We start from the raw sequence: 11,920 nt of genomic DNA on the forward strand, positions 1-11,920 counted from the left end.
TGCCCCCCCCCCCCTTCGCGATTTTCTAAATACGCCGCTGGCTGGCGAGATTGTAGGTTGCATGGGACCCAAACATACCAAATGCTAGTTGAGAGAGTGGAATGTAGCCCCTTGTTAATGTGTGCAAGGTCCGCGGAACGAAACCAGACAGCACAGCATGTAGTGCGGTCCCCGAGAGGGAGCGTAGGCCGTCGTAGGCAGATCTTTAAATTCTGAGCACTTTATTTGAGAGCACTTTATTTGTCCACATCCCTCAAACATAAACCGAGTGCTTTTGACTTTCTTGCACACCGGATCCTGTTTTCTAAGCTGTCAAACTGACGGTTAAAAAACTTATTCATGAATGAGTCAAAACTCGGTCAGCCAGTGACTACTGACTAGCCAGTCTGTCAATCCGGGGAATTCCGATGACCGACAGACCTTTTACTCGCTCCCTCGCCCCCTCCAATGCTGACGAAAGGTTGGGGTTTTGCACTCTGCCGTAACAGTACCGCTCGACGACCACGGCTGTAGAGGGCAGTACACCGTCAGAGGGCGGACAGTGACTGTGCTGTGAGGTGAGGTCCACACGTAAGTCGATTTATCAACTATTGGGGAGCATTTTCTCTTATCTCTTCATACAACAATTGATTTTGACGCGAGAAACACGTTTAAAAATTATGTTGTCTTATGAAATAACCGCATAACATAAGCATCAAATACTAAATGGTATAGCAACTTTGGACGACGTAACATGTAAACCGATAAAATTATACAATTTTAACCAAAACAGCTAAAATAAACCAGAAAACATTGCAAGTGGCCCCACCCATCCATGTCGACCTGGTAATTGGAATGTCAAACCTGTATTTACAGTCATCTAAACCCAGACAAAGTCGCATTCGGCCACAAGGAGAAACCCCAAACACACGCTCGGTCGCATCGTCAGTCGTCACCATGCCAGCTTCGGTGGGTCCAGGTAAGGAATGCTCTAAGCCCGATGGCTTTCAAAGTTCCGTTGCGAAAAGGGTTAGCGTATAGGACTGTGCATTTTATCCGGGCAGGGTAGGGGAATACCGGCTCAGTCTGGGATTTTATCCAAAAGACGCATTGGTATATGGCTAGCTGCTGGCATGTTTGAGCGCTCATCGAAGTAACAAGCATCGCCATTTAACAATACATTGCTTGCCCTAGACATTTAAAATGTTTTATCGGCACCAGCTATGAATGACTTTCGATCATTTCAGAATGTAGGTACATACCTAAATGGCACAAAAACAGGCATAAATTCCTTATGTAATATGCACTCTAAACATGAAATATATAATTTCTAGACAGCCAATAATTGAGCATCCCTATATGTCACGTTTTCTGCAGGGGAAAAGGCTGCAGAAACTTACATCGGATTTCAGAGATGAGTGATTGTAGCATTGTGATTTATGTCATGGCTCGTTGCGTGTGTGCATTCTGCGCACATGACCCGAGCTACACCTCGTCTCTATCTGCCAGGTCCGGGCATCATCCTATGTCTGCTGAGCGGGTCATGTCTGTTCGACACTACCACCGGCTCGCTGCCGACCCGGTCCGACATGGCACTGCTCCAGAAGATGGTCACCGACCAGCCGCTGGCCAACCACGTCACGTCGCCCTTCCTCATGTCCATGCTCATGTCGCAGGTCTGGCTGGGCGCCAGAGGCAGCACGAGGAATGAGGTGAGAGGATGGCAGGACTCGTTACCTGTTTCGGTCAACCTTATTTTTTGGATTTCCTTTATATCATAAACGGATGGTTTCATGGAAGCCGAGTGATACCAGTACCACCACCTTATATATGAATTTGTAAGGCTCATCAAATTTTAGCTAAGGGCAAATTAAAATAAATAACATCAAAGCATTATTGCGTACGGTTGAATGTTTACTTGCAAGGTATACGTTTATCGAGAAAAGTCGACGCATTAGTTATCATAAAAGTGTGCTAAAACGTTACCACGCAGTCATATTCCATCTTTCTGTTTGTCGCCAGATGTCAACAACCCTGGGGATGTCTTCGCAGCACATGGCTGCGTACAAAAGCGCACTGCAGCAGTTAGGGAATGCCAAAACGGGCGTCACCACTTCTGTGTTCAACAGGATCTACCACCTCAGCAGCTTCAGCGTCAAACCATCTTACACGGGCTTACTGCTAAACTACTTCGGATCGCGGCCAAAGGTTCTTCCGCGCGACACGGTCGCGGCAGCGAAAGAGATAAACGATCTTGCATCTGAGAAAACTCAGGGAAATATCAAGGATCTAGTTACCCCGAAGGATCTCGAAAACGTGGTCATGGTACTTTTTGGAGCTATCTATTTCAAAGGAACGTGGTTGTATCGCTTCAAAACGGCCGACAAAATGAACTTTCTGACACCTAACGGTGAAAGGGCCGTAACAATGATGGAACTGAAGACAGAGGTGCTCGCCGGATACTTCAGGGACTATCAAGCTGTTGCTCTGCCCTATAAAGACCAAGACTACTCGCTGATCGTTGTGCAGCCTCACCAACGAACCTTGGCTGCTGTAAAGGGTCTCCAAAGTGCGCTCTCTTCGCTAGATATAGGGAAGATATATGGGCAGCTTCGCAAAAGAGAACAGACAGTCATAATGCCACGTTTCAAAGTAGAGGCAAAATACAAAATGCCTCAATATTACATTGAACTCGGAATCAAGAAGATCTTTAAATCCTCGGCTGACTTTAGTGGCATGTCTCGAGAAAGAATTTATGTGAAAGATATCATTCAGAAGGCAATGATCGAAGTGAACGAGGAGGGAACAACTGCGGCGGCTGCTGGTGTTGTGCTGATGACAAAGTCTGCATCACTACCTTTCATTGTGAACAGACCGTTCTTTGCATTTGTCTATCACAAAAAGCTGAAGAGTGTTCTTTTTGCTGCACATGTGAACGATCCGTCGTAGGCTTCAATGTCGTTTGGCCAAGTGGTCGAGTGGGTGACAAAAAGCCGATAGGTTACGAGTTAACATGACCGTTGTCTGTTTATCGTCGATTAGTTGGGGATGCTGGAAGCACCTTGATCGAGTAATTCGTCTTTTTTAGCTGTATCATTTTAAAAGGTTTTAACAGTTCTGGTGTTTTTAGATTGTTGCCACAATATAATTACAACAATGAGCCAGCTTACTTTGATTCTTTTAACCTGTAACAGCTAACTTCTCACATACGAGAGGGAACCATATTTGTATGCGTATACCTACCTAAGTATACATACATACGTGAGGTTCTCTCTATCCACATGCGAAGCACGTAAAATACATACATGCGACACCTCCCAGCCAACATTTAACAATTGTGTGACGACAGAAGGTGAAACACACGAACTAATGACAGTTGAACACCGGTGAATCATATATGTGACAAAGCAGAAAACACACGGCTGACGAAACAAAGCTAAAGGTTGAGCGAATGGCTCAGGACCATCCCGGGTTCCTGGGAAGGTGAGCAGACCAGGCGACAGTCACTTTTGACATATTCTACACAAAAGGTTGAACCGGACCTGGTGATGGTTGCAGAGGGGTTCGCTGTTCGTGGATAAACCGTTCCAATCTTTCGTTCCACTGTAGGATGACCTGTAGAAAAGGAAATGGCCGTTTATATGAATTGTAACGTAATAAGAAATGTGCCGTTCCAACATCAAATTGTTACGAGAAACTGTTCGTACACGCAGATGCCAGCTGACCCGCGGGAAGCAATTTTTTTACTCCCCCCCCCCTATATCAGGATTTCTGGAATATTTCTAAAATAGCATGAGCTAGCGGCTCTTTTCTGCCACATCTTACTAACTACCTATATATTTTCTACTTTAGGTATCTTTCCGCGTGTCAATCGTGGTGATATTCAGAACCAGGCCATCTAAGGTCAGGTCACCAGTTCACATCAATTGATTCACCTCAAGAAGAGAAGGCTAGTTCGCCTCAAGGGTGTAGTTCGCCACAGCTACACCGTCTGAACGATTGGCTTTAACTTTCACCAAGTAATTACGGTAACACGTGACACGATGAAAAACGTGTATATCGAATTTTATTCACATGAACAATCGGTGAACCAGTGCCGTATCAGATGTAATTATGTACATATACAGCCTCAGGCACTAGGTAGCAAATTGAGTTTTGTCGTCGACTCTTTACGTGCGGAAGCTATCCTTTTGCTGATCAAGGTGAAGATATTTATACAGAAACATGAATGTTCTACCCATATGCAATGGACAGGTTGTAGTTGATGGCCGGCGGTCACTCAAAAGCCAAGGCCATGTTAGGTCATACAGGGTCACCGGGAGTTTTTCAACAATAACTTTTGATGGAGACATGTAAAATGACAGATTCACATGCGAGGTTCGAATGTGTTTAGACCATTAACCCTCGCGGGCCCGGGGGGGGCGTTTTTCGCCCCCCCCCCGGTGAATATTTGCGATAGCTCCCGAACTCTTAGGGATAGGAAAGTGAAACTTTCAGTACCTTTTTCCCATCAATTTGACATCTTCTGAAGTAAAAAAAATTGGATCTTGCCCCATTGATGACGTCACAGGGTCGATTTTTCTAGACCCCTGCACGGCAAACTTCGGCGTCACAGACGCAAACTTCAAATAGCTGCTGAAAATAGAGTTTTAGAGATAAAGACAAATTGCAAGCACAGTTGTGTAGCGTTTGGCCTAGAGGAAAATGGAAAAATAGTTTTGGTGACCGGAGGTCAGAGGTCAGTTCAACGACCCCAAGCTGTGGTTTTAGTTTTTTTCGCAAATAACTTCGGCAAAAATGATCCTAGATAGGCAATGGTACTATCGCACTCGCCTTGTCAAGCCTCGTCGAATGGTCTATATCTTGTTTGGAAAAGGTTCAAGTTTTATGTTGACATCACGTGACCTCGAATGAACTTTGGTTGACCTTGATACATGCAAGGTCGTTTATGATGGATTCGTTCCCGCTGATCACGAATCTGGCATCTATTTTCCTCTAAGTCTTCATTTAGAGCCTCCAGATGGCAAAATTTCCTTATTTATTATTGCTAACTTGAATCAGTGAAATAGCCTCTAGCAAGGACACTCTTCTGTGACCTTGACCTTTGAGCAGCCTTGTATCGTAAGATGAACCACAAATAGGGAGCTGATAAGCCTCAAAACATTTCAAAACATCTTGGAAATTAGCAGGCAAGATGTATGAAAAAGTGCAAAGTTTGAGGTCAATTTTGCGCATGACCTTGAACTTAACCTTTGATGTTGAGTACATTTTTGGAATCCTCAGACTCTCTTCTTTCGTTTGACTCTTAATTTTACCGGTTTTATGCATCCTGCCGTCCTCCAGAACGCATACTTTGAGATCACTACACATGTGCCGGTTTTTGTCTTTGACCTTGACCTCTGACCTTGAAAATTGACCTGAGTTCAAAAATTTTGGGTGCTTTAGAATCATCTCGTAAGGCCCGGCCGGGTTAACCCTCGCCGGCACAGGCCGTTTTGCGTCTTTCGACGGCACAAGGGGGGAGGTACGACCCCCCTCGCGTTTGGCCGGCCTGAAGCTAGAGCTTGCGGAAAAAACGAGCGTGTTGCCCGTCACGAGAGGAAGCCGATGATACCCAATTTTAACCCTCGCCCTGGCAAGGGGGGGGGGTCGATGCGACCCCCTTAACGTTTTTTCGAGAACTACCTATCCAAGCTTCTTGCTATCAAATTGTTAGGAGAATCACTAGCCCCGTTTACATAGGGCTAGTCAGGCGCGCACACAGGATTTTTGAATGGGGGGGGCACGACCTTCGAACTGGGCCCCCCATGCCGAAGGCCCCCCCCCCAAAAAAAAAAAAAATACGGCCCGCGGGGCTGTATTTCTGTTGGTTTGAAGCTTGAGCAATTGGTTTGTCGATGCATGGTAGGTAAAACAATTATTTCGGTACCAGCTTAATTTTCAAAACATATATTTTTACGCTAGCATGTTTTTTAGCATGTTTTTTTCGCGGACCCCGGGCCCGCGAGTCACCCGGGGGCCCTGGGTCAGCTCAGGCAAGGATGTATCCAGGACCTTTCGATGGGAGGAGGAAGGCACGGTGGGTCCAGTCTCACTGGCAGACGGGTCTCTTTAACCCTCGCCCATGTAGGGGGGGGGGTTGGTGCAACCCCCCCCCCCCTGAGGTTTTTCGGAAATAGTGCAAAAACGGCGGCGCGCAGCGCCGCCAAATTTTGGGTACCTTATGGGGCAAGCCTTGCGCATCTTTTGATAAAAAAAAAATTGACCGGGTCATGTCAGGTCACGGAGTTATGACGTCACAAAGGGAACAGCCTCCGGCCGGATTTTCACAAACTGAGTGCTAACGCCCGAGGTTTCCTGCCGGTGGTACGGAGATCGGTTGATGGATCGTGATGAAACTTCCCATGCATGTTGGGGCAAGTATTGGCTATCATATCGTATAAGAAACTTGACCGGGTCAGGTCAGGTCACGGAGCTATGACGTCACAAGAGGAACAGCGTCCGGTACTATTTTTGAAAAGCGCCCGAACCACTATTTTGCTAATTCTTGTCACCTCAATGGGAATATGCAGCAACATTAGCTTCTATAGGGATCAAATGGACCTCCCAAATCCAAAAATACAATCAGATTTCAACAATTTAAATTTTGATTTTTCGAATTTCTGCCGCCGACTGTGACCTTGCCGACTTCCGGCGCTCCCAACGCGCCATTTTTAGAGCTAGGAAAACGAAATACATACCAAACGATAGAGAATTGATCAAGGAACACGATAGTGAAGGTTTCAGGTCGATATCTCCCACCGTTTTGCCGCAATCGCCGCTGAAAGTTGAAAAAAGTCTATTTTTCCGAAAATTTGACCTTTGACCGGTCAAAAGTAGGTCAAATGTTGACCTAGGACCAAGAAATATACCACCAATCGCGAGATCTCGGCGAGAGCAATCCGTTGGTCTTTTCCGCTAAGCTCTACGACGCTCCGTTTTCAAACGCCAAGGGGGGGGGTCGCACCAACCCCCCCCCCCCCTGCATGGGCGAAGGTGGCAGATCGCCGTTTACGGGCGAGGGTTAAAACGGTCTTTGCATGAGAAAATGTGGAAAATCGGCAAGCAAAAGTATCATTTATGCCCGAGGAGTGTGCATAATGTACACTAATGCCTAATTTACATGGTATTTTACGAGCGAGCGAGCTCCTCAGAGTCACCGGTGTGTGGCGCGCTCAGAGGTGACAGTGAAAGGCCGTCAGATGCGCGGGTGTTGGGTCCTCACAGGCGCCGTTGCGGGGTCTTAAGGCTTAGAGACACTGGTGGGGCCATCATTGGCATGTGTGTGGCCCTGCAAAATGGCCTGCAAGTGGAAAGTCGCCCGTCATAGGCTGGCAAGGACACTCGGAGGCTGGTAAGAGGCCCTCAGAGTCACTGGTACGTGGCCCTCAGAGGCGTCGGTGTGGGGACTCTCAGAGCCGCCGATGTAGGCCCGTAAGATGCGCTGGTGGGGGTCCCTTGGAGGTGGGGCAAGGGGCCTCGCAGTTGCCGTTGTGGGTGCCTTTAGAAACACTGGTGTGGACTGTGTGTCTATCACAGACGGATGTGGAGCCATAGCAGCCAATCCCTCGTTGGCCGTCACTAGGGCCCTGAGCGGCCGGCGAGGTCTCTCAGAAACCGGCATTGGGCCTTTATGAAGATAATTGTGGCTACATAGGAGCCAATAACGTGCCCCCACAAGCCCTGTGGTGTCCTTCCGAGTTGAAGTGCGGCCAGCGCGAACCCTCTGCTACCAACTGGCGCCGCATGGGGCCCCTCGGTTTCGAAGGAACCCTAAACCCGAGAACGGGCACGTACAGTAGGTCTATTAAAAAAGTCCCCAGCACCAGTGGGCGCTGCCTTCGCTGAGCCGAACCCCCGTCTGCCCGTCCCATATCGCGCCGGTATCAGGTCAGGTAGGGTCAGCGGGACCGCTCGGTCCGGCCCGCGGGCGGTGGACGGGCGGCCGTAACGCTTTCCGCCAGCCAGCTGTAGAATCCAACAAACGGGACGGCCACCGCTCAGCGCAGCGAAACCGGTGTTAATGAATGGCAGTAGATGTTCATGGCCACAATGATTATGAGATAGTCATTGTTAGCCCGTGCCCCACAGGAATGCCTAGGCCGCGTTCGATGTCTCCTCGGACGAAGAACATTCTACGCAGAATATTCTATTTTGCGTTCGATGAAGCACACAGTCGGACGACGAGAACGACCATTTTGTGCGGCACTTACGCAATGGGCGTTAGTTTCGAAAAAGGCCCAAGTTTACGTTTCCATAGAGACCGCGCACAAATGTCAACAACTTCTGTAAACAGCTGCTGCGCTGCTTTTGAAATACGCGCCATCATTGCCTCTCTGCCCACCGTAGTACGCTCAAAAGATTCTGCGCGGACGGCAAAGATTCTACGTGACGTCACGTAGAATCTTTGCCGTCCGTGCGACATCGAACGGCATTTTGGGCCCGGACGGCATAGAATCTTCGCCGTCCGGGAGACATCGAACGCGGGGTTAGACTCTCAAGCCCTGTTGGAGTGGAAATGGGGATTGAGCATCATTCTTATAACTCAGCTTTGGGCATTTAAGTGGTATTTGAAGTAGCGTCAAAAGTAGCAAAAAGAAGAAAAGATACTTCAGCCAATTTTAGATCGGTCAGAGCAAAAGATCATGTCACCAGAGGTCATCGATGATAAAATTTTGCTTGGACAGGGTGCGTTGCGCGCACCGGTGCATCGGGTTTCCAATTTCCATGGATGCATCAACACACTCGGAAGCTCATAACGCTAGCGTGGAGCCGAATTCATATCAACCGCCGCAACAATGCATGGCAGCGCAGCGCAGCGTGCTGCAGCGAGGGGCCGTGAAACACCGCCCACGTGATGGGCTCGGCCCCAGTGGAGCATGAGGCCCAGGACTCCCGCCCTGGCCCCCTGTCTCCCCCTAATTCCTGTCATCCTTACCACTCTGAAAGTGACCGAAAGAGCCTAACCTAACACAACAAGCAGCTCGTTAACCGCTATGTCTGAATAATATTGTCAGATTTAATTAAGGTCAACGGCTAAGCACGTAAATAACAGCAACTGCCATCATCGGTATTATGAGAAAACCAATTGCTTTTCCAGAGACACTAAAAGTTTCAAGCTAAACTTGCATGAAATTAATTTTACCAGCCTCGTGTTCCTCTCATCGAAACGCTTCGAATGAATCAAAAGTTGATCTTTAAAGGAAGACTGCCACCTTCAAAAAGTTTTCTCAGATCGGCCTATGATTTATTCCCTGGACAAAACAAAATTTTAGAATTCACCTGACAAAGTAGCATCACGTGAATCGCGAAAAAAATTGTCGATTATCATACAATTATCAATCGGTTAATGTCTAGCGACAATGTTTACACATCACTAGACTTCAAGGTCATAAGATTATTACATTTTATTTGAAAAAGTAAGGTATTTTATGATTTACTAATATATATGATTTCATAAGAAATTGGCCATGTTTAATTTATTTTGCATTTAAGTTCGTAAAACATTTAAAAATCATGACTCATTTGGAATGGGTCTGGCCCATGTTAAACCCCATTTCCCACACTTTTTTGGAAAAAATGAACTACTGAATATATAAGTTTAACTTTTATTTTGACTCTCCAAAATTCTTCTCTGATCTCGAAACAATCAAAGTTTTGACATATATTTACCAAAAGATAAGAAAATTCATGTTTCAAAGTTATCGATAAACAGTAGAGATGTCGGTTTTCTTGGACTAAAAAAATGGCATCAAACTGAACTTTGGTCTCCGATTTCTCGCAAACGGGTTCGAATTTCGGAAAACCGACTTCAGTCTGGGACATAGGTGGCTCAGCTCTAGTGAAAACCGTTTTGTGGAAAAAAGGTGGCAGTCTACCTATGTCTATGGTGGCAGTCTACCTATGAGAAAACCAATTGCTTTTCCACAAACATTTAAAAGTGTTTAGCTTAAAACTTGCATGAAATTAATTTTACCAGCCTCGTGTTCCTCTTATCAAAACGCTTTGAATGAATCAAAAGTTGATCTTTAAAGGTCATTTGAATAATTTGGCCGATGTTCAAAGACATGACCTGACCAGAAATGGTCATGATGCATAGCAGGATATTAGATCCGTATCGTGGAACTTTACAAACACTTTAGATGATTTCATAACTTAAGCATGTCTATCAAAAATATTTATTACATGGCTCACGTGTAAGCTGGGTGTGTGATCATGCTTACGAGTATGTTGAACGCAATTGATAATGTTCTGTTGGCCACAATTTCTATATTTAATTTATCCTCCCGGATTTCATATTTTTATTAATGACACCTTGACGATGTCGAGAAAAAAAACGCTTAGGAGATTTAACAGCCTGAGATACATTCAGTATAAGGAAGGGTCAAGGGTGCTAGATTCCTTCCGTCCTCGCTATCCTCAGGAAAAACCAATCCGCATCGCCCCTAGTCTTCATGCTTCCCTCTCTGGACTGGAGGTCACCCCACCAGCCAACCAGTAGTTGATGTCGGATCCATTCCAGGACACATAATCCTCTTCGGGTGACCGTTGGGGAGACGACTGGAACGCCCCGACAGGGCAATCGTCCCACGGGAACAGTCACGCTTCCGCAGATCACTTTCGCTGGCTCGCACAACCAAATTTCTACACCAGAGCATAGTTATGTCATAGCTCTGCAAGGGCCTTCTCAGACCGAAAAAGATGGCTCCCAACAAAACAAACAATTTTCTCATTCAGTGTTGTATCTCATCAGGCACCACATGTTTTCAGACTTCAGAGTGTTTATTATGCGTTCCGTCAAAAAAAGCGCAGTTCAACTTTCTCCCATTGACTTTAGCGATCTCAAAATTGACTCGACCTTTCTGTCAGCAAATAGTAAGAAAATTAACCTCACTCTCATTCTATCTAAAAGTAAATTCCGGATTCGAAATAAAACAAACTTTTTGAGAAGCTTTCGGCATTGCGCCATCATCAGAGAGCTGATGATGGCGCAATGCCGAAAGCTTCTCAAAAAGTTTGTTTTATTTCGAATCCGGAATTTACTTTTAGATAGAATGAGAGTGAGGTTAATTTTCTTACTATTTGTTACAATGTCTCAAGTTAGCGTTGAAACATATTTCTGTCAGCAATGTTAAACTTGCAAAGTAAACGTTTCAAATACATATACTGTTGCCCATTAAAATCGCTGAAGGTTCTAAAGCGATCGGTTAGTCGATGCATTTAGATATGATGAGCACAGGAACTTTCCTTGAGGTAAGGTCACTTGACGTGACCTGGTGTTATGACCTTCAATTGAAAGACTTGGGCGGAAACAAATGGGTCATTTGAAATCTTAAAATGCTAGATTTTAACAATAATTGCGAACACTATCCCGGCCAAATAGTGAGTGAGAAGGGAGTGATTCCCCAACCCCATGTTTAGCTCCTATAATTGAGCTAACTGCTAGAGCCTCGCGGAAAAAAACGAGCGTTTGCGTCGTTACGTGACGCAGCGACTGTTACCCCATTTTAAAATATCAGTGACCTCTTAGGGCAGGTCAAGGGCCCCACGGCATTGGATTGGTTTTTAGTGAAAAACTTCGCAAAAAATGGTTGAATTATCGTCATTTCGATACAATCGTGTTTTCTGTTCTCAGACGCGTCGATTTATGTGCTTTTTTGCTTAGGTGAAGCAATTTAGGATGTTTAGGTCAATGTCATGTTAGGGCAACACAGGTCACGAAGCTGTTGAAAGGAGGACATGTTGCATAACATTTGATTCGGCAAGTCTTGCAGAGTCCATTGATGGCTGACCCGACTGGCTAGCTCATTTTGATCGGGAGTTATTGACGAAGCACTCCTATTGACGAGCACTCCGTCACGCAAGGTGAACAATGCAAAAGTGAAGCATTAAAGGGACCCTC

General features: G+C 46.0%; 1 protein-coding gene across 2 annotated transcripts; it reads left to right on the forward strand.

Annotated features, from left to right (window-relative positions):
- Positions 1-514: 514 nt before the first annotated feature.
- LOC122367548 (serpin I2-like) lies at positions 515-3,148 on the forward strand. Of its 2 annotated transcripts, none has more exons than XM_043340759.1 (4): positions 515-570; positions 856-958; positions 1,489-1,691; positions 2,002-3,148. In XM_043340759.1, exons 2-4 carry the CDS (start codon positions 937-939, stop codon positions 2,926-2,928), a joined length of 1,152 nt encoding a protein of 383 aa, XP_043196694.1. In that variant the 5' UTR covers positions 515-570; positions 856-936; the 3' UTR covers positions 2,929-3,148. The 2 variants fall into 2 exon arrangements, with proteins under 2 accessions (XP_043196694.1, XP_043196695.1); XM_043340760.1 differs by having other exon boundaries at positions 550-557.
- The last annotated feature ends 8,772 nt before the right edge of the window (positions 3,149-11,920 follow it).

This window comes from Amphibalanus amphitrite, unplaced genomic scaffold (assembly GCF_019059575.1).
Source record: "Amphibalanus amphitrite isolate SeventyFive unplaced genomic scaffold, NRLGWU_Aamphi_draft 000877F_arrow, whole genome shotgun sequence".
NCBI classification, from domain to species: domain Eukaryota; kingdom Metazoa; phylum Arthropoda; class Thecostraca; order Balanomorpha; family Balanidae; genus Amphibalanus; species Amphibalanus amphitrite.

Bases quoted from the DNA above. Each gene is read 5' to 3' on its own strand.
- LOC122367548 (XM_043340759.1), top strand. From the start codon at position 937: ATGCCAGCTTCGGTGGGTCCAG. The intron at 959-1,488 runs GTAAGGAATGCT...TCTATCTGCCAG, and splicing joins GCCAGCTTCGGTGGGTCCAG to GTCCGGGCATCATCCTATGT. The intron at 1,692-2,001 runs GTGAGAGGATGG...GTTTGTCGCCAG, and splicing joins GAGGCAGCACGAGGAATGAG to ATGTCAACAACCCTGGGGAT.